The sequence below is a fragment of the Loxodonta africana genome, chromosome 5, assembly GCF_030014295.1.
Source record: "Loxodonta africana isolate mLoxAfr1 chromosome 5, mLoxAfr1.hap2, whole genome shotgun sequence".
NCBI lineage: Eukaryota > Metazoa > Chordata > Mammalia > Proboscidea > Elephantidae > Loxodonta > Loxodonta africana.
In genome coordinates this window covers 146,305,572-146,330,782 of record NC_087346.1, presented here as the reverse complement: position 1 = coordinate 146,330,782, position 25,211 = coordinate 146,305,572, and the positions used below count along the sequence as shown (strand labels likewise).

The following is a 25,211-nucleotide window of genomic DNA, read 5'->3' as shown; positions in this document are numbered from 1 at the left end:
AAAAAGAATTTGAGAATAAGAGTGAGTTCAGAAGACAAACATCAGCCCTTCATGGCTTAGGAGGGCCTTTTAACAGCAATGAAAATTAGGGCAAGATGAATGAGGCTACTGCAGATTTAATTTTAACTGTGCACACTCAAACGGAAAAAGGAAAGGAAATAAACAGAAAAGAAGTGGTGACTTTTACCTTTTGTCCCCTCAATGTTCTACAGCTTTAAAGCTCGGCTGCTGAAATTTATTTTTAAAACAGCTCTGTTTCTTAGGCTGAGGCCCCCGTGCTTTGACCCACGTGCGAGGAAAAGACGCCATTGGGCTAAATAAAAGCCAATTCTCTGAAATGGATTTTGTGTAAGAGCAAAGAGAAATACAGAGGCTGCTTATTGTTACCATCGATTGTTCCAAAGGGATAACTTCCTGTTGGTGAATTCTTTTAATATTTTGGGCCTGAACATTCAGGGATGTTTTCAAATTTCCTGGGGGCTACAAAGAGAAAAAAAATAAAGATCAACACCAGCTTTCCTAACTCTAGGCTGTCTCACTAACTACAGGGGCTCCAGTGGGTCACGTCATGGCATGTGGCCTTCCTTGGAGCCAGCCTGGCGGGGCAGGGCTGAGAGATCCTGCTTCAAATCATAGAACCAGGCTCCCGGCAGACACTCACACTCATCAACCCTTTCTAAGTTCCAAAGGGCTGTGCTTTCTCTCATTCAATTTCCCCATTTTACAGATGAGAAAACCAAGGCTCGACTGAGAAATTTTTATTTATTTAACTCATACTTAAATAGTATCTGGTCTATGCCAGGTCCTGCTTAGGAGCTTTACAAATGTCGATGTACAACAATCCTGTAAGGCAGATACTACTCTTCTTCCCATTTTACAGATGAGGAAACTCAGGCACAGGGGGCTGAAAAATCTTGCCGAGGTCCCACAGTTAGGAAGATTCTGAGTCGGGATTTAAACCCAGGTTGCACAAAGAGCCCAGGCTTCCTGTCACCATGCTTTCCTGCTCCTGGGAAAGAGCTCAGGCTTCCCGTCACCATGCTTTCCTGCTCCTGGGAAGGGATCATTCAGTTACCAACCAGCACAGGACCTGATGAGGGGGAAGCCTTCAGGGTTTGGATGGTGTCTCTGTTACCCCTTAACCACTTGCTATTAGAGATTAAAGCAGCAAATGAAATCTTCCTCCTCCCGGGCCCTTAGTTACCTCTACAGTGCAAGGAAGTGATGAACGTACGTGTGTGTGTGTGTGTGTGCGTGTGTGTGTGTAGGAAGGAGGGCATGGAGGGGCTGATAGGGATGAAAGCGGACCCACTGCTCAGGTAGCCAGGGTCCCAGCACCGAGCGTAACAGTACTGCGGGTGCCAGTGTGTACACCCTGAAACAGTCCTGGGAACCATCACTGCTCATAGCAGTGTGGGCCATGCCGCCACGGCTGCTGGCGATGGGTGGCTTTAACAAGGAATGACTCTCGGTAGAAGGAACCTCTTCGGTAGCGTCTCTAAGAATGGTGTTGATATTTGACAGCCACAACTATTACAGCCTTTAATTGAACCATTCAGGGGCACAGTGGTTAAGCGCTCGGCCAACTGAAAGTTCAGCAGTGTGAACCCACCAGCCGCTCTGAGGGAAAAAGGTGGGGCGGTCGGCTTCTGTAAAGACTACAGCCTTGGTAAACCCATGGGGCAGCTCTACTCTGTCCTTTAGGGTCACTATGAGTTGGAACCGACTCGATGGCAACAGGTATTTGAACTCACCAAAGGATTTGCTGTCGCAACTAGCTTATCAGCAAATGATACAAGATTCACTTTTGTGAGGCTTTTACTGACCTAAAAAAGAAGTGGGAAAAACTTGTGTCACAGAGATGGACTTTTTTTTAAACCATAACAACATCTAATAAACAATAGATAGAACATGGGTCCAGAACCATAAAGTAATGCTGGAATCTCTTACACAGGTAACGATACCTGCCTTCTTATTTGTACATACAAAAACACACACACCTGATGCTCTCATTGACCCCAAAATCTCAGTGTGAACACCTCGGTCATACCTCCACCAAGTAAGTTGTATAATTCATTTGGTCTAATCCCACAGCACCAAAATCCTTCAGGTTTTGTTTTCCTGTGTCATCCAGCAGAACTATATTGTCAAGGTTTATGTTCATATGTTCAAATTCATTGTTTATGTCTTGGGTGTACTGCGTGATAAAAAGAAAAGTTATGAGTAAATTCATTATTCACCAACAGTTTCACATACCTAATGCTTTAAAAGAGCTACAAGAATACATCAAAACCAAACCAAACCCGCTGCTGTAGAGTCGATTCTGACTCATGGTGACCCCATGTGACAGAGTAGAACTGCTCCATAGGGTTTTCTTGGCTATAATTTTTACAAAAGCAGATCACCAGGCCTTTCTTCCACAGTGCTCTTGAGTACATTCGAACCATCAACCTTTAAGTTAGTATCTGAGTGCTTAACCATCTGTGCCACCCAGGAAGGAACACAGGGCTAAAAATAATATGAATGCGCTTGAATGGCATCTCTTTCTGGTACTCTTTTCTTCCTCCCACCCCCTCTCTGCCTCCCTCCTTTTTCCTCTCGCTAAGTACTATGCCAGGAGGTAGGATGTGCCCTCAAAGACCTTAAAGGGAAGAGGCTGTATATTAACAGAGGTATATGAATAGCATCAGGATGCCAGGGGAGACCAAGCCAAAAACCAAACCTGCTGCCATCCAGTCAATTCTGACTTACAGCAACCCCATAGGACAGAGTAGAACTGCCCCATAGGGTTTCTAAGGAGCAGCTGGTGGATTGGAACCGCCGACCTTTTGTTTAGTATCCGAGCTCTTAACTACTGTTCCACCGGTACTCCAAGAATAAAAAAAAAGGCCGGCGGAGGGGAGGTGGCTGGAGAAGGCATTACAGAAATGGCTTCTGAGCTGTGCCTTGACAAAGAGATGTTGAAAGGGTAGGCTAGCATTTCAGAAGGGACTGGCCCACACCAGACCTGGGTGCCAAGAAGATGAGGAGATATCATTTGGGGAACAGTATTTACTGTATTTTTATGCAAATTTTCTAGCACATTTTCTACCTTTGTTTGCCAAAGTGCCCTCCCCGCCGTGAGATATTTTTGTAAGTGCTGCTATGCCAAATTTTTGCTGTTAAAACAAAATATACCATAGCACGCTTATGAAAATATCTCCTATGGGGAGGGTACAGTTGGCAAACATAGAAGAGGTGCCTTATTTGCATAAAATTCCAGTAGTAATTTAGGCCAAAGACCATGGGAACAGTGTTGTTGACTCAGAGCTGTTGTGAGGGCCAGTCAGCATGGAGTGACTACTCTGTCCCAGGGGGCCCTTCCCAGCAGACGGAAAATGACACATGGCCTGATGGGGCAAGTGACTGGGGGGTGGCTATTTAGGGTTTGGGTGAAAAATTCTATTTTACTTTAAGAAGATAGTAAGCACAAACTTTGCCTAAAACTTTCAAATAAACTTCTTCACATTAGAAAACTGCCAAGCCATCATGGCCTCACCGTACCCTGGAAGCCTGCTGTGCTGTCTCAATGGGGGGCTGTGAGGTTTGGGAAATAGCCTCTGCTCTTGGTCTCCACTCCCATTATGGAAATCTTCAAAGAAAGAGGGCTCTTTAGATTCCTTCTAAAGAAGAGGCCCTCCGGTATGAGCTAGCAGGGCCCTAGGCCTAGGAAACTGAAACGCTGTAGCTGTTGCTGCTTCTTTTGGCCCGTGTGCTCTCAGATGGCAATGGCCTCTCCTTGGGGTCTTAAGACTAAGAATCAGGTGTGGGCCTGAGTGAAGAAGGAGTAAAGGTCGTCATTGCACTACACCTACTTTGAGGCACGATTCCAGGCTGTCTCTGGCTAAGGGTCAGCCACGCTCACCAAAGCCCACCCCTGAGTCCTGGGGCAGAGCTGGGACTCATCATAATGAATGTTGATAGGGCGGACCACAGTGCTCTGTGCACAATTCCCTCTTCAGGGACCTGGCAGTGAAGTGTGGCTGGTTTTGGAGAACATTAGAGGCTGTGCTCTAGCCCTTGAGACAAACACCACAGAATTCATTTGGACAGATGGGAGCCAGAAGGGGGAGTTCCCTGTGTCTGGAACTGCAGAAGCACTTGAAAGGAGCAAAAGTAAGAGAGGTGCTTACACTAAGGTCAAGATGAACAGGGTTTAATGACTGACTCAGGCAACATTCAAGTCAAAGCTCAGGTTCAGGTAAATGCTGTGCTGTGAGGCATAAAGAAGGATTTTCTTTGGTTTCCATATCTTTCCTAAGATGGACTCCTACAGTTATCTCCTTGTGAATCAAGCTAGACTTGTTCCTATAAGAACGTCTATACTTAGCAACATAAATTTTTTCCCTGTGAGCTTCCCACCAACCAAAAACCAGTTGCCATTGAGTCCATTCTGACTCATGGCGACTCCGCGTATGTCAGAGTAGAACTGTGCTCCACAGGGTTTTCAATGGATGGTTTTTCATAAGTAGACTACCAGGCCTTTCTTCCCAAGTACCTCTGGGTGGATTTGAACCTGGGTGAATTCGAACACCCAAGTGCATTAACTACGTGCACCCCCCAGGGACTCCGAAGTGTCCACAGTGAGGTCCTTTTAAAGAATCTTGCATATCTACAAGAAAAACTCAAGCTTCAAGAAAGACACTTGGGGGTGATAAAAATGTTTTGGAACTAGATAGAGGCAATGGTTGTACAAGATTGTAAATGTACTAAATGCTACTAAAGTGTACACTTTAGCATGGTTACTTTTGTGTTATGTGTTTACTTCAGTTAAAAAGAAAATGAAGAAGAAAAAAGACAATTGATTGGATACAGTAGAGAAGTATGTCCATCTAAGACTGGGTCTAATAACTTACCTCTTGAATGTTGAGACGCTCACTGACATTGAAGCGGTTCTCAAGCTGAAGTGAGGTATAAATGCCTTTGTTTTCTTTGCAATCACTGTGGGAAGAAGCAGAGGCATCGTGATCCAAAATGGCAGTTACGGCTACCTCTGTTCACCGCTAGGGATGAAGAAGAAGGTTAAATGGTTTCCTGTGCTTATTCTGTGAACACAGAAGCAGTTTCTGGGTGTCAGCACAGTAACCAGTCACCATGAGTCACAATGAGATTGGTAAATATGTTCCTCTAGCTGTCTCTTTTGTTTCCAGTGCTGTTAGGAAGAACCACATTTCCAAACTGAGAAAAAATAAATTCTTAAGACAAAATAATACTTGCTAGAAAGCGCAAAGCATACAATGGGATTTATTGAGAGACTTGATCAAGCACTTGCCAAGACTACTTCCCCTCCATATTTCTAAGGTTGACCTTGACTTCCTATATGGATAGACATACGTTCTAATGGCTGGAGATGGGAAGGAGGAGGGGACCACTGATATCCAGACTGTCAGTACACTGGCTATAGACCTAACTCAGTCATCTGAGTGGTCTGGGTAAAATAGCCCCACTTCTCTGTGCTCCAATCGACTCAATGACAAACAAAAGCAAAACAACCTTTTACTTGGGGTGGCTTCTGTCAGTTTGTCATACTGTAGTGGCTTGCATGTTGCTGTGATGCTGGACGCTATGCCACCAGTACTTCAAATACCAACAGGGTCACCCATGGTAGACAGGTTTCAGTGGAGCTTCCAGACTAAGAAATACTAAGAAGAAGGACCTGGCAATCTACTTCTAAGAAAAACTGGCCAGTGAAAACCTTATGAATAACAGCAAAACACTGTCTGATATAGTGCTGGAAGATGACCCTCTCAGGTTGGAAGGCACTCAAAATACGACTCAGGAATAGCTTCTTCCTCAAAGTAACGTCAACCTTAATGACATGGATGGAGTAAAGGTATCAGGACTTTCATTTGCAGATGTGGCACAACTAAAAATAAGAAGAAACAGCTGCAAGCATCCATTAATACTAAGAATGTGAAATATAAGAAGTATGAATCTAGGAAAATTGGAAGTAGTCAAAAACAAAATCGAACACATAAAAATCAATACCCCAGGTATTAGTGAGCTGAAATGGAATGGCGTTGGCCATTTTGAATCAGACATTCATATGGTCTATTATGACAGGAATGATGAATTAAAGAGGGATAGTGCCATATTCATCCCCAAAAAGAACCATTCAAGATCTATCCTTAAGTACAGCGATGTCAGTGATAGGATAATGTCCACACACCTACAAGGAAGACAGGTTAATACAACTATTATTCAAATATACACATCAACCATTAATGCCAAAGATGAAGAAATTGAACATTTTTACCAAATTCTGCAGTATGAAATTGATCAAACATACAATCAAGATGCATTGATAATTACTGGTGATTAGAATGCAAAAGTTGGAAACTAAGAAGGACTTATAGTTATAAAGTGTGGCCTTGGTGATAGAAATGATGCCAGAGATGGAATGATAGAATTTTGCAAGACCAACCACTTCTTCATTGCAAATACCTTTTTTCAACAATATAAACAGCAGCTATATACTTGGACCTCCCCAGAAGGAATACACAGAAATCAAATCAACTACATCTGTGGAAACAGACGATGGAGAAGCTCAATATTGCCACTCAGAACAAGGCCAGGGTCTGACTGCAGAACAGACATCAATAGCTCATATTCAAGCTGAAGCTGAAGAAAATTAAAACAAGTCCATGAGAGCCAAAGTACGACCTTGAGTATATCCCACCTGAATTTAGAGACCATCTCAAGAGTTGATTCGATGCAATGAACACTAAAGACTGAAGACCAGAAGGGTTTCGAATGACATCAAGGACATCACACATGGAGAAAGTAAAAGGTCATTAAAAATCCAGGAAAGAAAAAAAAAAGACCAAAATAGATATCAGAAGAGACTCTGGAACTTTCTCTAGAACACAGAGTAGGTAGAGTGAATGGAAGAAATGATGTAAGAAAAGAGCAGAAAGGAAGATTTCAAAGGGCAGCTCAAGAAGACAAAGTATTATAATGAAATGTGCAAAGACGTGGAGTTAGAAAACCAAAAGGGAAGTACATGCTTGACATTTCTCAAGCTGAAAGAACTGAAGAAGAAACTCAAGCTTCAAGCTGTAACACTGAAGGATTCTATGGACAAAATACTGAATGACATAGAAAGCATCAAAAGAAGGTGGAAAAATATACAGAGTTACTGTACCAAAAAGAATTGGTTGATGTTCAACCATTTCTGGAGGTAGTATATGATCAAGAACCAATGGGACTGAAGGAAGACGTCCAAGCTGCACTGAAGTCACTGGTGAAAAACAAGGCTCCAGGAATTGATGGAATACCAATGGAGATGTTTCAACAAACAGATGCAGTGCTGAAAGTGCTCACTTGTCTCTGCCAAGAAATTTGGAAGACAGCTACCTGGCCAACTGACAGGAAGAGATCTATATTTTTACCCATTTCAAAAAAAGGAGACTTGACAGAATGAGGAAATTATCAAACAACATCAGCAATATCATAAACAAGTAAAATTTTGCTGAAGATAATTGTAAAACAGTTGTAGCAATACAAGGGAACTACCAGAAATTCAAGCCAGATTCAGAAGAGGACATGAAACGAAGGATAGCATTGCTATTTTCAGGTGAATCCTGGCTGAAAGCAGAGAATACCAGAAAGACACTTACCTATGTTTTATTGAGTATGCAAAAGCATCCGACTGTGTAGATCACAACAAATTATGGATAACATTGCATTGTGCTCAAGAGTAACCTGTACATAGACCAAGAGGCAGTCTTTCGAACAGAACAAGGGGATACTAAGTGGTTTAAAGTCAGAAAAGGTGTGCATCAAGGCTGTATCCTTTTCCCCATACTTATTCAATCTGTATTTATGCTGAGCAAATAATCCAAGAAGCTGGACTATATGAAGAAGAATGCAGCATCAGGACTGGAGGTAGGCTCATTAACAACCTGTGTTATTGCAGATGACACAACCCCACTTGTTGAAAGTGAAGAGGACTTGAAGCACTTACTGATGAACATCGAAGACTACAGCCCTCAATATGGATTATACCTCAACATAAAGAAAACAAAAATCCTCATAACTGGACCAATAAGCAACATCACGATAAATGGAGAAAAGATTGAAGTTGTCAAGGATTTAATTTTACTAGGATCCACAATCAACACCCATAGAAGCAGCAGTCAAGAGATCAAACGATGTATTGCATTGGGCAAATCTGCTGCAAAAGACCTCTTTTAAGTGTTAGAAAAAATGTCACTTTGAGGACTAGGGTGCACCTGACCCAGGCCGTAATATTTTCAATCATCTCATATGTGTGCAAAAGTTGGACAATGAATAATGAAGGCTGAAAAAGAATTGATGCTTCTGAATGATGGTGTTGGGGAAAAATATTGAATATAACTTGGGGAGCCCTGGTGGCAAAGTGGTTAATAGCTAGGGCTAATAACCAAGAGGCTGGTGGTTTGAATCTACCACCTGCTCTTGGAAACCCTATGGGACAGTTCTACCCTGTCCTATAGGACCGCTATCAGTCAGTTTGGTTTAGTTTGGCCAGAAGAAGGAACAAATCTGTCTTGGAAGAAGTACAACCAGAATGCTCCTTAGAAACAAGAACGGTGAGACTTCGTCTCCCATACCTTGGACGCATTATCAGGTGGGACCAGTCCCTGGAGAAGAACATCATGGTTAGTAGAGGGTCAGCAAAAAAGAGGAAGACCCTCAGTGAGATGGATTTACACAGTGGCTGCAAGAACGGACTCAAACATAGCAATAATTGAGAGGACAGCGCAGCACCAGGCAGTGTTCCATTCTGTTGTACACAGGGTCACTTTGAGTCGGAACAGGCTCAATGGTACCTGGCAACAACAAGTGAGTCTTAGAAGTCCCTGGGTGGTGCACACAGTTAAGTGCTCGACTACTAACTGAAAAGTTGGTGGTCCAAGCCTATTGAGAGGCATCTTGGAAGAAAAGCCTGGCGATCTTCCAAAAGATCACAGTCATGAAAACCCCATGGAGGACAGCTCTATTCTGCAACACATGGGGTCACCAAGAGTCACAATCGACTCAAAGGCAACTGTTGTGGTTTTGGTTTTTAGTTGAGTCTTGAACAAGAGTTCTCCACAGGGTTCTGCTAACCCATTTTAGGATTACCTTAAAAGTGAGTGCCAGTGTTGACCTGGGATATCACCGTCCCAAGGCCTGGAAGGCTTTCAGGGCAAGGAGTATCTTTTTGGTTTCATTTTCATTACCTCTTTGGTAAGACTGGAGAACAGCCTAATTCTGAAACTAGAAAAGCTCATCACCGAGGTTAAAAACCACTTCTGAGAGCAAAATTCTTATCCTGGAAAAAGAGCAGTTTAAGAAGCGAAACGCAAGATATAATTTTTCATACCTGTAAACTTTCTCAAAAGTGAGATTGATATCCGGTTTCTGAAATATCAAGCCAGAAAGATAGTACTGCCATTCCTCATTTAGTAAGTACGGCGTGTCCAAAATCTAGAGCAAATTAAAAAGCAATTTTTCTCTTAAAAGGCAGTGTTACATGAACATACGTACACATAATAAATATTCTGTTAAATATATGTTTGAGAGTTTTACACATCACAGTTTTTTTCTCGCTACTTTCCAACTTAAAACTAGAAAATGCTACTGTAATTGGAATAAATCAAACGACCAACCATCAACAAATTATAGGATATTTGAGAACCTTTTATTTTAGTAAAACAAACACATCAGAAATGTGAGTGAACTGGGCAATCTGACTGAAAATCAATATGAGAAGGCCAGCAGCAGTGGACCCAGTTCATCGCTTCTCCCTGAACAAAGTGAATGAAAACTCGCAGCCGTCTCTGACTGAAGGCTATCCACTGAAACCTGTGAGAGCTGGAACGCAGTGGGACTGCACTGTTTTTCTGGGTCTCGCAAGTTTTCTGCCTTTGACAGAATGCAGCTTACCACTTTTTTATCACCCTGTAATTAGTGGAAAATATTTGAGTTTTCCTTCACTGACAGGTTTCTGCCTTACACAGGATCTGGCTTTCACTGTCTCTATTTAAGATGGGCAAATTACTGCCCAGTCTTTGTGCACGTGCCTGAGGGGTGTAGACAGTGTCAAAATATCCTTTACTTTTTCAGCAGTGCTTTTTCACACTTCAGCACAGTATGGAAGATAAGGACACCTGGCTTTATGCAACATTTATGTAACATTTACACATATGTTACATTATTATTTTTAACACGTTTGTTAATTAATATATTAATATTTCCATAGATTGCCATTTTTTTATCAAGAAGCCAAATGGAGAAAATCTGACAAGTTGATACTCCTGATTTAATAGCCTTCAACCAATTAAAGAGCTAAAATACCATGACAACCTTCATGGTCATTCACAAGATTTCATAACAGATTTGAAGTGGAAAGCAGATACAATAAAAAAGGAAAAGAGAAATATATTTAAAAATCAGAATCTGGAGGAAACCACCGGAAAGTCAAAGCTAGAAGACAGATACAATGACAAAAACGTCCTCCTTAATGCCAAGTGTCCTCTAGAGTCAGTGGTAGTGATTTTGAAAGGGAGAAGGGGAAGATCGAATTGAACTCCTGACTGCCCCATCAGAGACCAGCAGGACCACCCTCTACCATGGGGCGTGCACTTCACCAACCTCTTCCCTCTTCACATTGATAGCTTCAAACCATCTGTGTGGGCATCTTTATCCCCAAGGAAACTCTTTTAAAAGTCAGAAACTCCCTGGGGTTTGTGGGAGGGACCTGGAAATCTATCTTCTGGTTTCTCAGTCACATGTAAGAACTACTGCTTAGGAGAGTTTTACTCTCTCAAAACATTATAATCCATGCTGATGAGTAGACCTTAATTCTGGGTACTGATTTCATTTACAACCAGAAAATAAGAATACTACCTTTTTTTTTTTCTCTTACAAATTAAAGAATCTCAACTTGAGTTAAAAACAAACTGCTCATGGATTGGAAGGCTTAATATGGCTAAGATGTCAATACTATCCGAACAATATGGTGTTTCCTTAAAAAGCTAGAAATAGACGTGCCATATGATCCAGCAATCCCACTCCTAGGAATGTATCCTAGAGAAATAAGAGCCACCACACGAATAGATACATGCACACCCATGTTCACTGCAGCATTCTTCACAATAGCAAAAAGAGGGAAACAGACTAAGCGCCTACCAGCAGATGAATGGATAAACAGACTATGGTACATATACACAATGGAATACGATGCAACAATAAAGAACAATGACGAATCTGCAAAACATGTCAGAACATGGATGAATCTGGAAGGTATTATGCTGAGTGAAGTAAGTCAACCACGAAATGCCAAATACTGCATGAGACCACTGTTATAAAAACTCATGAAAAGGTTTACGTACAGAAAGAAATAATCTTTGATGGTTACTAGTGAGGGGAGGGATGAGGAGGGAAAAACACTAACTAGACAACAGATAAGTGGTAACTTTGGTAAAGGCTAAGACAGTGCATAATACTGGCAAAGTCAGCACATCTTGACCAAGGCAAGGTCATGGAAGCTTCATAGACACATTTAAACTCCCTGAGGGACCAAATTACTGGGCTGAGGGCTTGAGACCATGGTCTCAGGGGACATCTACCTCAACTGGCATAACATAGTTTATAAAGAAAATGTTCTACATCCTACTTTGGTGAGTGGCGTCTGCAGTCTTAAAAGCTTGCGAGCGGCCATCTAAGACACTCCACTGGTCCACCCCATCTGGGGCAAGGAAGAATGAAGAAAAACAAAGATGCAAGGGAAAGATTAGTCCAAAGGACTAATGCACCACATATACCACGGCCTCCACCAGACTGAGTCCAGCACAACTAGACGGTGCCTGGCTACCACCACCGACTGCTCTGACAGGAATCACAATAGAGGGCCCTGGACAGAGCTGGAGAAAAACGTAGAACAAAATTCTAACTCACAAAAGAAGACCAGACTTACAGTTCTGACAGAGACTGGAGAAACCCTGAGAGTATGGCCCCCAGATACCCTTTTAACTCAATACTGAAGTCACTCCTGAGGTTCACCCTCAGCCAAAGATTAGACAGGCCCATAAAACAAAATGAGACTAAATGGGCACACCAGCCTGCAGGCAAGGGCAAGAAGGCGGGAGGGGACAGGAGGAAAGCTGGTAATGGGGAACCCAAGGTTGAGAAGGATAGAATGTTGACATGTCGTGAGGTTGGCAACCAATGTCACAACACAATATGTATATTAATTGTTTAATGAGAAACTAATTTGCTCTGTAAACCTTCATCTAAAGTGCAATAAAAAAAGAAAAAACGAAACTGCTCGTCCCTTTTTGCTTTGCTCTTGAAGAAACCCACACTGTAGGGAGAAACCAAAGTTTCCACTTAAATCTTTTCATAATGGGTACAAAAGACATATTTACCTGGAATAACTTTCTGTTTTCATAGGGTTCACAGACTAACTTTTCAACATTCCCACCAATGAAAAAAGTAAGAGCCACAATGATCATCAAGATCCAGCAAAAAAGGAAGCTTATTCCAACTCCGCTGGAGAAAAAGAAAAGGAAAATTAATTTGACAAGGAATTATTCAATTTCACCTACTAGTGCTTACTTTTTCCACCTATTGAATGTATACAATGGACCTGGAATCTGTAGCTTTTTGCAGGTGAAACAGGCGAGCCCCACCCAGGCGTGAACATAGAAAGTGTTAAGCACAGTGATCTTCAGTCTCGGCACACACTTATTGAATCCTTACGGTTGTCCGTCTCTGGTCTATGTGCAGCCTGCTCAGCAGTTCAGAGTATGAGCTCTGAGGTCAGGTGAGTGAACCAGGGTTTTCTGCAGGGGACACAGTGGATGGGAAGTTTCTGAGGCAGGAAATGCACACTGAGAAGAGGCCAACGTGACTGAAGCATAGCCAGAGGAGAGATGGCGGAGGAAGCTGTGAATTGTGGAGAGATGGCAAAGACAGCTGTGAATGGTGGAGAGACGGTGGAGAGAGCTGTGAATGGTGGAGAGATGATAGAGCTGTGAATGGTGGAGAGAGGTAGAGAGATGATAGAGAGAGCCACGAATGGTGGAGAGATGATGGAGAGTCATGAATGGTGGAGAGATGGAGGAGAGAGCTGTGAATGGTGGAGAGATGGTGGAGAGAGCTGTGAATGGCAGAGAGTCTAAGGTGCCTCTGGATGAACTCAAATCACCAACATTTATTTCAGTTAGCAACCAAGCATGTTAACTGTTTGCATGACCCAGGGACTCCCAATGCTCCCTAGACCCCGGAAAACACAAGATCAGAAAAGAGCTAAGGCTCTCCGCTGTCCTTCCTTACAGATCATTCATCAGCGTCTTTTAGGAAGATAAGGATCCTTGCTTGGTTTTTAAAGATAACATGATCTTGATCAGGCAGTGCCACCATTTGTAAAGAGCAGGTGCTGTTTCAGTTACAGCAGAACTAAGTATATTCTTTCTGTTCTACGAGCACGTGAACAGTTTTAAAGAAGAAATTGCATTCTTCTAATTAGTTTGATTAGCCTGACTACACTTGCATTGTTTCCCCCTTTTGCAATTCTCCAGCTATTTACCAGAGGTCTCAAGAGATAGGCAATTGTGACAAGCAAACCAAAGCATGTCGTAGCTGAGTGGTGGGGTCCAACCATGAAGAAATTCGAGCAACCCTAAGCCTGCGGGCCATCTGAAATAAATCTGACGTCTTAGAGTTACCTGCTTTTTTCCTACTGCTGTAATAAGTCTTATTGCCTTCAAGCCATAGGTTTCCATGTGATTTTTTGTCTCTGTAGACCTTCCTTTTCCCCATGTATCTGTCAGCTTGTTGTACTGTGGGAGCTTGCATGTTGCTGTGATGCTGGAAGCTATGCCACTGGTATTCAAATGCCAGCAGTGTTACTCATGGCAGACAGATTTCAGCTGAGATTCCAGACTAAGACAGACTAGGAAGAAGGGTCCGGTGGTCCACTTCTGGAAAGCATTAGCCAGTAAAAACCTTATGCATAGTAGCAGAATATTTCCTGATATAGGGTCAGAAGATGTGGCTCCCCCCCGAGGTTGCAAGGCACTCAAAAGATGACTGGGGAAGAGCTGCTGCCTCAAAGTAGAGTCGATCTTAATTATGTGGATGGAGTCAAGCTTTCGGGACCTTTATTTGCTGATGTGTCAGGACTCAAAATGAACACAGGACCAGGCAGTGTTTCGTTCTGTTGTACCTAGGGTAGCTATAAGTCGGAACTGACTCGACAGCACCTAACAACAATACATATTCTTTGGAGCCCTGGTGGCACAGTGGTTAAGTGATAAAACTGCTAACCAAAAACGTTGGCAGTTCAAATCCACCAGCTGCTCCTTGGAAACCCTATGAGGTAGTTCTACTCTGTCCTCTAGGGTTGCTATGGGCAGGAATTGACTTGACAGCAACTTCTTAATCTGCAGAAATGGATATGCCTACTCACTTATCAACTATCTCATTATCCAACATTTTGCATTTACAACAATAGTAAAAAATATACTATCCAACTGTTTTGCTCATTAATGACATATGTCTGGCAGGAACCCTTTCATGACCAGTGGGACCTACAGCACCCACCTCCATTTTCCACATCTCAGGTCCAGTAGGACATATGTGTCCCACATAATATTTTGTGATCTGATGTGGTCATCTTCATTTTCACATAATGCTGATTTTCACATAATGCTGATTTTCACATAATGACCTGGTTGATAAGTGAGGAGTGGGTGTATTAGATATAAATTGAGGTAGCCTTTTTTTTAGCCTCCATCAATTTGCTCATGATGTTCCTTTTTTTTTTTTTTTTTTCTGTGAAGCTATTACATTTTTGTTTCATTCCTTAAAAAAGTGTGAGCAGAATTTTAGGAAGGGTGTCCCTACAGTTTCAGAGCAGTTTACTCGATGACTAACTGAAATGTGGGTGGTTCAAACCTACCCAGTGTCACCGCAGACGAAAGGCGTGGCAATCTGCTTTCATAAACATTACAGCCAAGAAAACCCTGTGGAGCAGTTCTACTCTGTAAGACATGGCATTGCCACGAATCAGAATTAACTTGATGGCAATGAGGGTTTTTTTGTTTGTTTGTTTCAATCAGTTAAAAAAAAATGGAATATATAAACTCCCCACTAAAACATCAACAAAACAGCCAAGTATCAGAACTGCAAAATTCTTAGCATTAAACTAATTTTCTATCCACGTCTGTGTACATTTGGACAAAAGGGTAATGCTTTTTCTTGCAGGTTTTAATATTCTCGAGGTTAGGTATGTGAACAGTCTCTTACATGTGTGGACTTCTTTGTCAGTCCTCTCAGACTGCCAGACAACTACCTCGAATGTTATTTTCAAGGCTCTTGTGTCTGCATTAATATTAATAAAACTTGTACTCTGCTGTAGCCTAAATATTCTAGGGAAAGTACTTAGAATCATAGCTCATAAGAAGTCTGATTAATTATTATAATAACCCAGAGGAGCCCTGGTGGCGCAGTGCTTAAGCACTCAGCTGCTAACGGAAAGGTTGGAGGTTCGAGCCTACAAGCCTATCTGTGGGAGAAAGAAGTGACAGTCTGCTCCCGTAAAGATTTACAGCCTTAGAAACCCTACGGGGCAGTTCCACCCTGTCCTATGAGTCGAAATGACCCAATGTTTAAAAGCAAATTAATGCATGCCACCTGCTCTCCAGCTTCTCCCAACCGGAACTAGTGACATAGGTAGATAATGAAATAACGAAGTGGCTGAAGTCTGGATAGAAGTAGAACATCCTACGGGGCCCAGCTTTGGCAATCTTCTCACCTGCCTCCAGGAGGCAGTATCCGCCATTCCCTGTAGGTATGCTGCAAATTTTTACCCTTCCTCTTGAGTCCTGTCAGACTCCCTGCCTACTGCTGATTCTCAGATGAGCTCAACAAAAAACAGAAAATCGGCCTAGAACCCACACAGCTTCCTCTCTGGAGAGCACTCAGAGCTTTTACACCTGCACCCTAGTTTATATTTCTTGCTCTATCTCCAGTCATGCCTGGTTCCTGCCCCCAATAAGCCATGTCACATCCTGGTACAGTAAAGGTTCTTTGAAGAACATGAACATGGAGGTGAATGCCCTGGAACCAGTGGTGACCGTTCCAGTCTACCATAAACCTACCACTCCCTGGTTCCTCACATCTGCTGCAATCATTAATTTAGGGCCCCTGGGTATGAGTCAGAATCAACTTGACGGCAGTTGGTTTTGAATAATGCAAACAGCTAATGTGCTCAGCTGCTGACTGAAAGGTTGAAGGTTCAAATTCAACCAGAGGCACCTCAGAAGAAAGGCCTGATGATCTACTTCCGAAAAATCAGCCACTGAAAACCCTTTGGAGCTCAGTTCTACTACGATGCTCACAGGGTCACCATGAGCTGGAGGTGACTCAATGGGAACTGGCTGTTTTTTTGTTTTGTCTGAAGCCCAGGGGTGCTTGCTGGGTTGGCAACCTCTATTCTAAATCAAGGGTCATGAGTTTTAGAATGAATAAGCTTGTGATACTGCTGGCCACATAGAACAGTGTCAGACACAAAATGATGGTGAATGAATGAATGAAGAGAAGACCAATGGGATCCAAGACAGAAAACTTGGAAAGAATTTCCACGATGGCTGCTTTAAGGAGGAGCCCACAATACGCAGTGTGTTTGAGCTTGTCAATCAAAGTGGAACCAATTTACTTTTTACACTTGATGAAAATACTCAAACCAAGGAAAGCCCATTCACTCCAGATGCCTACCCCATTGGAATCCAGAGTGCTCAGCCCAGAGGGCACGAGGTCCATGTGACACCAGAGTCAGCACCTGGTCCCATTCCTCCATTTCCATCCCCCACATGATGACAAAGAAGAACAAACACTCACGCCATGAGGAAGATGCCTCCGGTGTTAGAGACACAGCCCCTGCTGGTAGGAGTGGCATTCTTGCTATAGCCACAAGTGCCACACAGTAATCCCAGGTAATAAAAAATCACAATAAGAGTCAGCAAGCAGCAGACAGCCAAGCAGCCCAGCCACCTGGTGAAGCAAGCACAGTGTTGTTAGCTATACGGGAGGTGACATCATCCTAACACAAACAACTGTTGGCCCAAGGCTGGAGCAATTCAGTAATACTTGGCCACCTAACGTCAGATTCCTCTATGGGTCCCTTAGAGGGTGATGATCTCTTCCCATCCCTAGACGTCAACCCAACTTCATCGAGAAACTTATTTTTGAGTCCCTGGGTGGCACAGATAGTTAAGTGCATGACTACTAGCCAAAAGGTTGGAGGTTCAAACCCACGATCCACTTCTGAAAAGTCACAGCCCTGAAAAGCCGATGGGGGCAGTTCTACTCTGCACACATGGGATTGCCATGAGTCAGAATGGAAGCAACGAGCAACAACAACATGGGTTTAGGCAGCTTTAGGCATACTCATCTCAACCCTACCTTACATGTGGATAACCTTAAACAGATTATAAAGAGAAAAGTGTTTTTATTTTAGTTGTGAAGCACCTCTCTCAGTGACCATGGGTTTATAGCTTCCTTCTGTAACCCAGTGGGGCCATTCTGCTCTGTCCTATAGGGTCACTATGAGTCGGAATTGACTCGACAGCAAAGGGTTTTTTTTTTCTGTTCCCTTTACTTTTGCGGGAAGCTCTGGTGGCATAATGGTTAAGTACTACAGCTGTTAACCAAAGGGTTGGCAGTTCTAATCCACCAGGCGCTCCCTGGCAACTCTGTGGGGCAGTTCTACTCTGTCCTATAGGGTTGCTATGAGTCGGAATCAATTCGACATTAACGAGATTTTTTTAATTCCGAAGTTGTTCATGAGCGTCACAAACAATGCTTACTCGACTTCTCCAAGGCTACTGATAAAAACATCTCTTAAGAATTTTAAGTTCTTTCAAAGTTCCCAACACTACACGTATCTGTTACAATGACAACAAGATGTGAACGCATCATGACTAGACTACAAATCAAGAAATACCAAGTTCTTCTTCCTGGACTTTATCTAAAATATCCTGTGACTGCAGAAATATTCAGGGACATCGTGTTCATAACGGATCCAGAAGCACTCCAAGTGGTGGATGCACTGAGTATTTAGAATTTTATGAGCATCCTAAATCAAATGCTGGCAGAATGCAAATCTCAATTTTGTAATGGAACTGTGAGCTTGGCAAGATATTTTAGGACAGTGGATCCTCAATTAGCCTAACTGGCATTCCCAGAATGTACACCAACCTTTCCCATCAGCTGAGGGGCATTCAAGGGGAGGAATGCTTCCCAACATTTGAAAACACCGAAAAACAAAGAATTCAGTTCTTCTCGGTGCCTCTTGACAGAAGTCACCATTAAAGTCTTTCATTCACTTAAGAGTAATCTTGATAATTACAACAATAGCCACCAGCACCCATGCAGTGGAGGTTTGTCCCAGATAATGAGGACAGAGAATTAAATAATTTGTTTTGGATGGAGCCTGGCCTCTGAAATCTTTCAGTTAATGCGAATCTCATCTGCTCAGTTATGTTTCTTTTAAAAAGAAGCTCATAGTCTTGGGAGGGGGAGGTGGGCAGGGTGTGGGGGATATGTAGGCAGAGAAATATGACATTGTCTCTCATTCATGAAACTCTGATCTCTGAGGAGATTGTATGCTTATTCAGAAAGGGTCTGTCTTATGTTTGTCCCGATACCCACTGGGGAACACAGCTGGGGTCCCTTGTGGCTTGCTGGTAACAAGGCAACGATTATGACCATGGTGAGAGGGGGGTGAAAACTCACCTCCGCCACATTCTAGCTGATCTTAAGTAAGTTACTTCACTTCTCTGAGTCTCATTTTCCTTGTCTTTAACAGGGTTTAAGGATACACAGCGTCCCAGGGTACTGCAAATGGTTAACGCATTTGGCTGCTAACCAAAAGGTTGGCAGTTCAAGTCCATCCAGAAGCACCTTGGAAGAAAGACCTGGCAATCTTCTTCTGAAAAATCAGCCACTGAAAACCCTGTGGAGGACAGTTCTATTCTGACACATATGGGGTTGCCATGAATTGGAGTCGACTCGTGGCAAATTGTTTAAAGGCTACACAATCCGTAAACCAAACCAGTTGTCATCGAGCTGATTCTGACTCATGGCGACCCCATGTGTGCAGAGTAGAACTGCTCCATAGGGTTTTCAAGGCTGTGACTTTTCAGAAGCATATTGTCAGGGGTGTATTCCAAAGCACCTCAAAGTAGATTCAAACCGCCAACCTTTCAGTTAGTAGTCAAGCACTTAACCGTTTGTACCACCCACCAAAAAAGAAAAACAAACCCATTGCCACCGAGTTGACACTGATTCACAACAACCCTATATGACAGAGTAGAACTGCCCCATAGGGCTTCCAAGGCTGTGATCCTTACAGAAGTAGACTGCCAGATCTCACTCCCACGGGGTGGCTGGTGGGTTTGAACTGCCGGCCTTTGGGTTAGCGGCTAAGTGTTTAACCATTGTGCCACTGGGGCTCCTTTTGTATCACCTAGGAACTCAAAAAAAAGTATTAAATGGTACACAGCCCAGAGGAGTTCCGTGAGTATTAAGTAAAGCACTTGGTAGGCACACCTAACTGTTCTACAAATGTTAGCAATCATTGTTATTATTTTATTATCTGTCTGTGCTCTTGCATCATAAAGAATCTGATTAGGAATGAATGTCTTTGGACTCTCCAGGGGTTCAGGCAGTAAGAATGGTTCCAGTGGCAGGTCACCGGGCTGAACCTTTCAAAGAGCATGCATCTTACATCTGCCATGATTCTCTAAATTCCTCAAGCCCGAGGAATGGTAATTCCCAGCCCTCTGTCTGAGCCGTGTGCCGCCATCTACCATGGCCAGTTCCCCCCACGGGCATTCTCCAATGGGTAAACAACCCCTGAACTGAGCTTTTGTGGGCAATTTACTAGTCGCAAGGCATGGCTTAGAAGAGAATACTCTTTTGGTGAGAACCAATCTCCGTGTATTTATTTTACAACCAATAATAATTTAAAAAAAAAAAAAAGAATGTTTTCCCAATGCCCTTTTTAATTACTTTTAAGATTTAAAATCTTGCCACATGCCTGACCTGATAATTGTAACTAAGATTGAGGAGCTGCTAATGACATTAAAACTGCAAATTATTGAATATTTGGCTCAAGGATGCCTAGTCTTCAACCTTTTTTTTAATGAACATAAACTAGGGTTAAACATGTCGGGTATGGCCTCTTTATACAACTTGGACCTATAAGATTATCCTGGTGATAACCTCAAATGTTTATCCCAGTACAGCCTAAGGTTCCCATTCTGGGTTTATCAGCTCAAAGGAGACACTCACCTGTATGATTCATATTTTTCCAATGTGAGCAAACCATGGTTGATAGACGTTTCGGTATCATTAATATAACCCATGAAATTTGATAATGTATCCTGAATAGGGACCTGATTGGTTACATTTGAGATATTCGAACCGACGGAATCCAAGACCCTTTTGACGTCTGAAAACAAAGGTATCTGGGTTATGCATTTTCAAGCCTGGAGAAAACATAAACTTTGTTTTGGAACCAAACTGAAAAGCTTGAACCCTGTTTTCAGCTTTTCCCATGCTACATATATACTCAAAATATGATAAGATTCCACAGCAAGCAGAAATGAACCCAAAGCTATCAAAAAGCAATCATTTAACAACATAGCAAGCTGTGAGCAGCCACTGGATGATGGGGGGGCGAAGTCAAGCCAGAGTTTTCTTTTTCTACTTACATAACTAAGAAACTAGGTCAGGTAATTAAAATGTGCAGTGTACCTACCATGTGCCAAGGCTTTTTATAAATGTTAACTCATTTATTCTGCTGAGGTAGATATTCTTATTCCCGTTTTATGAACAGTAATCCCGAGACCACTGTCACTTGCCTGTGGGTTTCTGGGTTTCTTCTGTAGAAAGTACAGGTAGTCCCTGATTTATAACGAATTTGAGTTATGATGATCCGCACTTACCAATGTTCCTTTTTTTTGAAACACCTTATTGTTAGTTATATGTATTATATACAATGTTGCAGTGCATAATTTGTTATCATTCTCAGATGTTCACTCACAGACATTTACATGTAACGTTTCCAACTCCCAAAGACAAATGAAAATCAGATTTATAAAGATGCTGATAATAAAAGGCAGTAATATAATGAAAACTAAAAAAAAAAAAGAGGTATTCAACTTACGTCAGAACTGACTGATGACGGAGTCATCAGGAAGTAATCCCATTGTACATCAGGGACTATCTGTACTAGAAATGGGATTGAAACTCAGATCTGTCTAATTAGAAAGTCTCTATTAGATGATTCCAGAAAAATAATTTAAAAAATAATAATAATAATTCCTCCATTTGAGAAATGACATTTAGGAACACAGAAATTCTGCAGGACCTTTTTTTTTCTTTTCTTTTTAAACAAGTGACCTAAGGTGATAGTTTTGTTAAAATTTTATTAGACTCATATAAATTGAGACTTAAAGAAGTACATCCATGTTTCTTATAAGAACCAACAGTATTGCTGGTGGCCAAAGAGTTCCTATTAATACCCATCCTAATTTCTCAGAGAGGAGCTAAGTTCAAAGAAACGTTAGTTTTCTAAAAATGCCTGTCCACCATGGCAGGTCCTGGGGTCCAAGCTACCTGGGGTGCGAGGTGACCCGTGGCCCAACGCTCACAGAAGGTCTGAGGTTGGCTTTGTCGGTAGTGATTCCAGCCACAGATACACTGAGAACACACTAATCAGCTGAAAGCTCACTGATGCTGGAAGGGAGAGAAATCTCTTTGCAACAACAGAGATAACATCAGCAGCCCTCAAAATGTGATCCTGGGACTCCCGGTGACCTTCAGGTAGGTGGTAGTTTGGTCCAAAATACGATTACATAAAAATGGTGGGGGCCTTTTTAAAGGTCTATTATCCACATAGATATGAAATCTGGACACCAAGGCACAGAAATGAGCACCCGAGAGCCAGGTGCTTGAATGTGGCTCCTAAGGAAAAGACTGCTTTTACGCGGGGACACGTTGCCTCCTCGAAGTACCTTGTGGGCCAAAATACCTAAGGATCCTTCACTAGGATGATCCAGTGGATTTCCTTTTTAACTCTGGGATTTCTGGGATTTTGACAGATGTGCTATGTAGACTCCCTTTTCTTGTGAACAGTTCCCTAAACTCATAATTGGGCCCCAGGTGGTCGTGCCCTGTACACCACATGTCTCGGGCCAGGAGAGCTTTGGTGATTCTGCATGTGAGTCCTGCTGCCCTCTCTCAGCAAACGCCTTCTTCAAGCCTTAGTTTTGATGTAGCTTCCTCCGGGAAGCCTTCCACTACCCTCTCCCCGTCTTGGCTCCCTAGCATATGCTTCATCATGTCAACAGAATGTCATCAAGGGTGTTTCACACATGCCTAGCTGAAGGGCAGGCACAGCCAAACCTCATTCATCTTGCATCCCCAGAGCCTAGCAGAGCCTGGCACACAGTAGGCACACAAAAAACATGATGAATGAGCAAATGATCAAAACGCTGGAGATAAGGTTTATTATTTTGTTTTGAAAGGACATGAAAATAAGCAATTGATATGCAGGCTGATGGGGTGCACCCATCTGGCCCTGGGAAAACTCTGACTTGGTTTGAGGTAATGTCACCATGTGCAGCGGGCCTTGTCACGCATGCTGGGTGCTTTGTGGGGCCTGACTTACAAGGAAGGGCTGCACATATTGGTAGAAGATGTCCAGAAGGGGGAACAAAATTGAACACGGAGGTTAGTAAGCATGTGGCTATCAGACACACAGCATGCATTAGCCCGCAGGTTCTAGCACAGGAAAGCCTGGTTGTTGCCTTGAATATCTTAGTGTTTTAAAGTATAATCTTACATTAAACCAAAGGAAACCAATAAAACATCTACAGCACATGTTGGAGGATAAAATACATTTTACCCAAAGTCTTGGTGGGTTGAAAGAACATTGTTAGAAAGAAAAAAAAAAAAAACCTCAAATATCTCTAACACAACATTTTAAAATGACTTGGTCAGCGGGTATAAAGAAGTATTGAGAAAATGACTTAAAAAGAAGAAGAAGAAAGTTGTACATGGCTTCAAAGATTTCTTCCCCAAGCAAAGACTCCAAGCTTATCTCCAAACGTACACAAAGAAGTACTGACCCTGCATTCTCTCTCTGTGCCTTCACCCTGAATACCAGGACGTTAAACAACGTGATTCAGTAACGTAAGACAGTAGAACTCACTGCAAAACTGTAAACAGTCTCATAAGCCTAAGATACCATTAGATCAGCCCTAGAGGACAGATGAAATTTTTCCTAAAAAGACACAATCAGTTCTTATACATAAAAAAAAAAAAAAAATACATAGCACTCCTAAAAACAGAAATCAACTTTAAGTTCTTTTAAGAAAATATGGTAATCTGCAGGGTTTTTTTCCCTAACGAGAGCAATCCGAAAGCGACCTTCCTGTAAGCTCTGTAATTGCACACCCCGAAGGCCATCACCACAGATGGCCCTAACCCAGCAGCGCCTGGCCAGCAGGACGGCGTTAACAAGCGTTAAAATAAGAAGATTAATGTTTTTTATCTGGGTCTCTGATTGAAGATGACAGCATTTCAAGGCTCTGCGAGTCTTTTAGTGTTTGGGCGGAGAGAATACTTTTTAAGACAAATAGCATTTTGAACCATACGTTTCCAACCATACGATTCTTAACAGATAGATACACGATTACTCACAGCTATGCATCTCACCTGATACGATGTTCTTGGTTTGGTTTTGCACCATCTCAGGTATATCATTAAAAGACTTATAGCCCTAAAAAATATTTTAAAATAAATTGATGTACACAGTAAGTAGAAGTACAGTAAACTAGTACTTATTTTCAGCTTAGTAAGGAATTGTTTTTATTGTTAGCTGCCGTCGAGTTGGCTGAGACTCATGGCAACCCCATGTACAACAGGATCAGACCGTTATGGTCCATGGGGTTTTCCTTGGCTGATTTTCAGCAGATCACCAGGCCTTTCTTCCTAGTCTATCTGGAAGCTCCACTGAAACCTGTTCAGTATCATAGCAACACACAAGGCCCCACTGACAGGTGGGTAGTGGCTGTGCTTATGGTGCATCGTCAAGGACTCAGACCCAGGTCTCCCGTACGGACCGTGAGAATTCCACCACCGAACCAACACTGCCCCCCAGTACGGAGCAGAGACGTGAAATAAAAACATAACACTCATCTTAAGGCTGAAATTACCAGTCTATGGTTATCAGCAATCTAAAAATATTCCCCTTTGGGGAGAATTTTCTTTGACTCATCATATCCATCAAAGATCATGTTAAAAATCTTTTCATATAGGGTGTCTCAATAACTTTAAAACCTTAACATATTTACTCACACGGGTTCAAAGAATTATGATGTATAGATATAACTATACCAGTAGATCTCAACCAGGGGTGATTTTGCTCCTCGAAGAGACATTCTGGTTATCACAATCAGGGGAGTACCGCTGGCATCTATTTGGAGGTCCAGGCCAGGGATGCTAATAAGCATGCTACAATGATCAGAACAGCCCCCGCAACAAAGAACTATTTGACCCAAAGTGCCGACAGTGGCGAGGTTAAGAAAACATGGTCTGTGTAACGTATCATGTGCAATGTGCAAATATAAAGTGATTTTCTAAAAATAGGATCTTAATTTCCAATGCAACTACAAAATGAAATTGGTGATCTATCATCACAGGAAAAAAAAAAGACCCAAAACACAGGCTACAGACAATACAAATGCAGTGAAGCTAAAACAAAGACAAAAACAGCCAAGTGAAGCTAAATCACCTTGGCATTAAATCCATGAGAGGGAAATGTCACTATTTCTGGACAACTACAGGCCCGGCCTTTCCTTTGGAAGGTGCTTAGTCCATATTTACTATCTCTTGCTGTGGTTAGTGGTCTGCAAGGGAGCACTGTGGTGCTTATAATCTATCTAAGATGTGTGGTCCCAGCCAGTTTCCCTTTTAACCTAAAAGCATCAGATGCCATAAAAAGTATGTCCTCAAAGGTGACTGAAGCATCCGAGCACGCTAGTGCTTGAGTTGGGTTTCTGTTTCCTGTCCGTCTATGCTTATCTCATTTGGACTTGCTGAGATCACCCAGCTTACAGGTTTCATTC

General features: G+C 42.4%; 1 protein-coding gene across 4 annotated transcripts in view; it reads right to left on the bottom strand.

The window, feature by feature from the left end:
* Positions 1–25,211, bottom strand: part of PROM1 (prominin 1) — a 116,804-nt gene that overhangs the window by 20,784 nt on the left and 70,809 nt on the right. For 3 of the 4 annotated variants that reach the window (XR_010322162.1, XM_064286056.1, XM_064286059.1), the window contains 9 exons: positions 23,800–23,863; positions 20,368–20,527; positions 16,912–17,064; positions 12,435–12,558; positions 9,389–9,492; positions 4,896–4,980; positions 2,051–2,197; positions 1,755–1,826; positions 388–480 (listed from right to left, as the gene is read on the bottom strand). Coding sequence is in view for 3 of the 4 variants with exons in the window: in XM_064286056.1 (XP_064142126.1) it covers positions 388–480; positions 1,755–1,826; positions 2,051–2,197; positions 4,896–4,980; positions 9,389–9,492; positions 12,435–12,558; positions 16,912–17,064; positions 20,368–20,527; positions 23,800–23,863 (1,002 nt within the window). In the remaining variant the exon portion in view is untranslated. The remainder of the gene's footprint in view (positions 1–387; positions 481–1,754; positions 1,827–2,050; positions 2,198–4,895; positions 4,981–9,388; positions 9,493–12,434; positions 12,559–16,911; positions 17,065–20,367; positions 20,528–23,799; positions 23,864–25,211) is intronic. The other variant, XM_064286058.1, reaches the window with a different exon arrangement.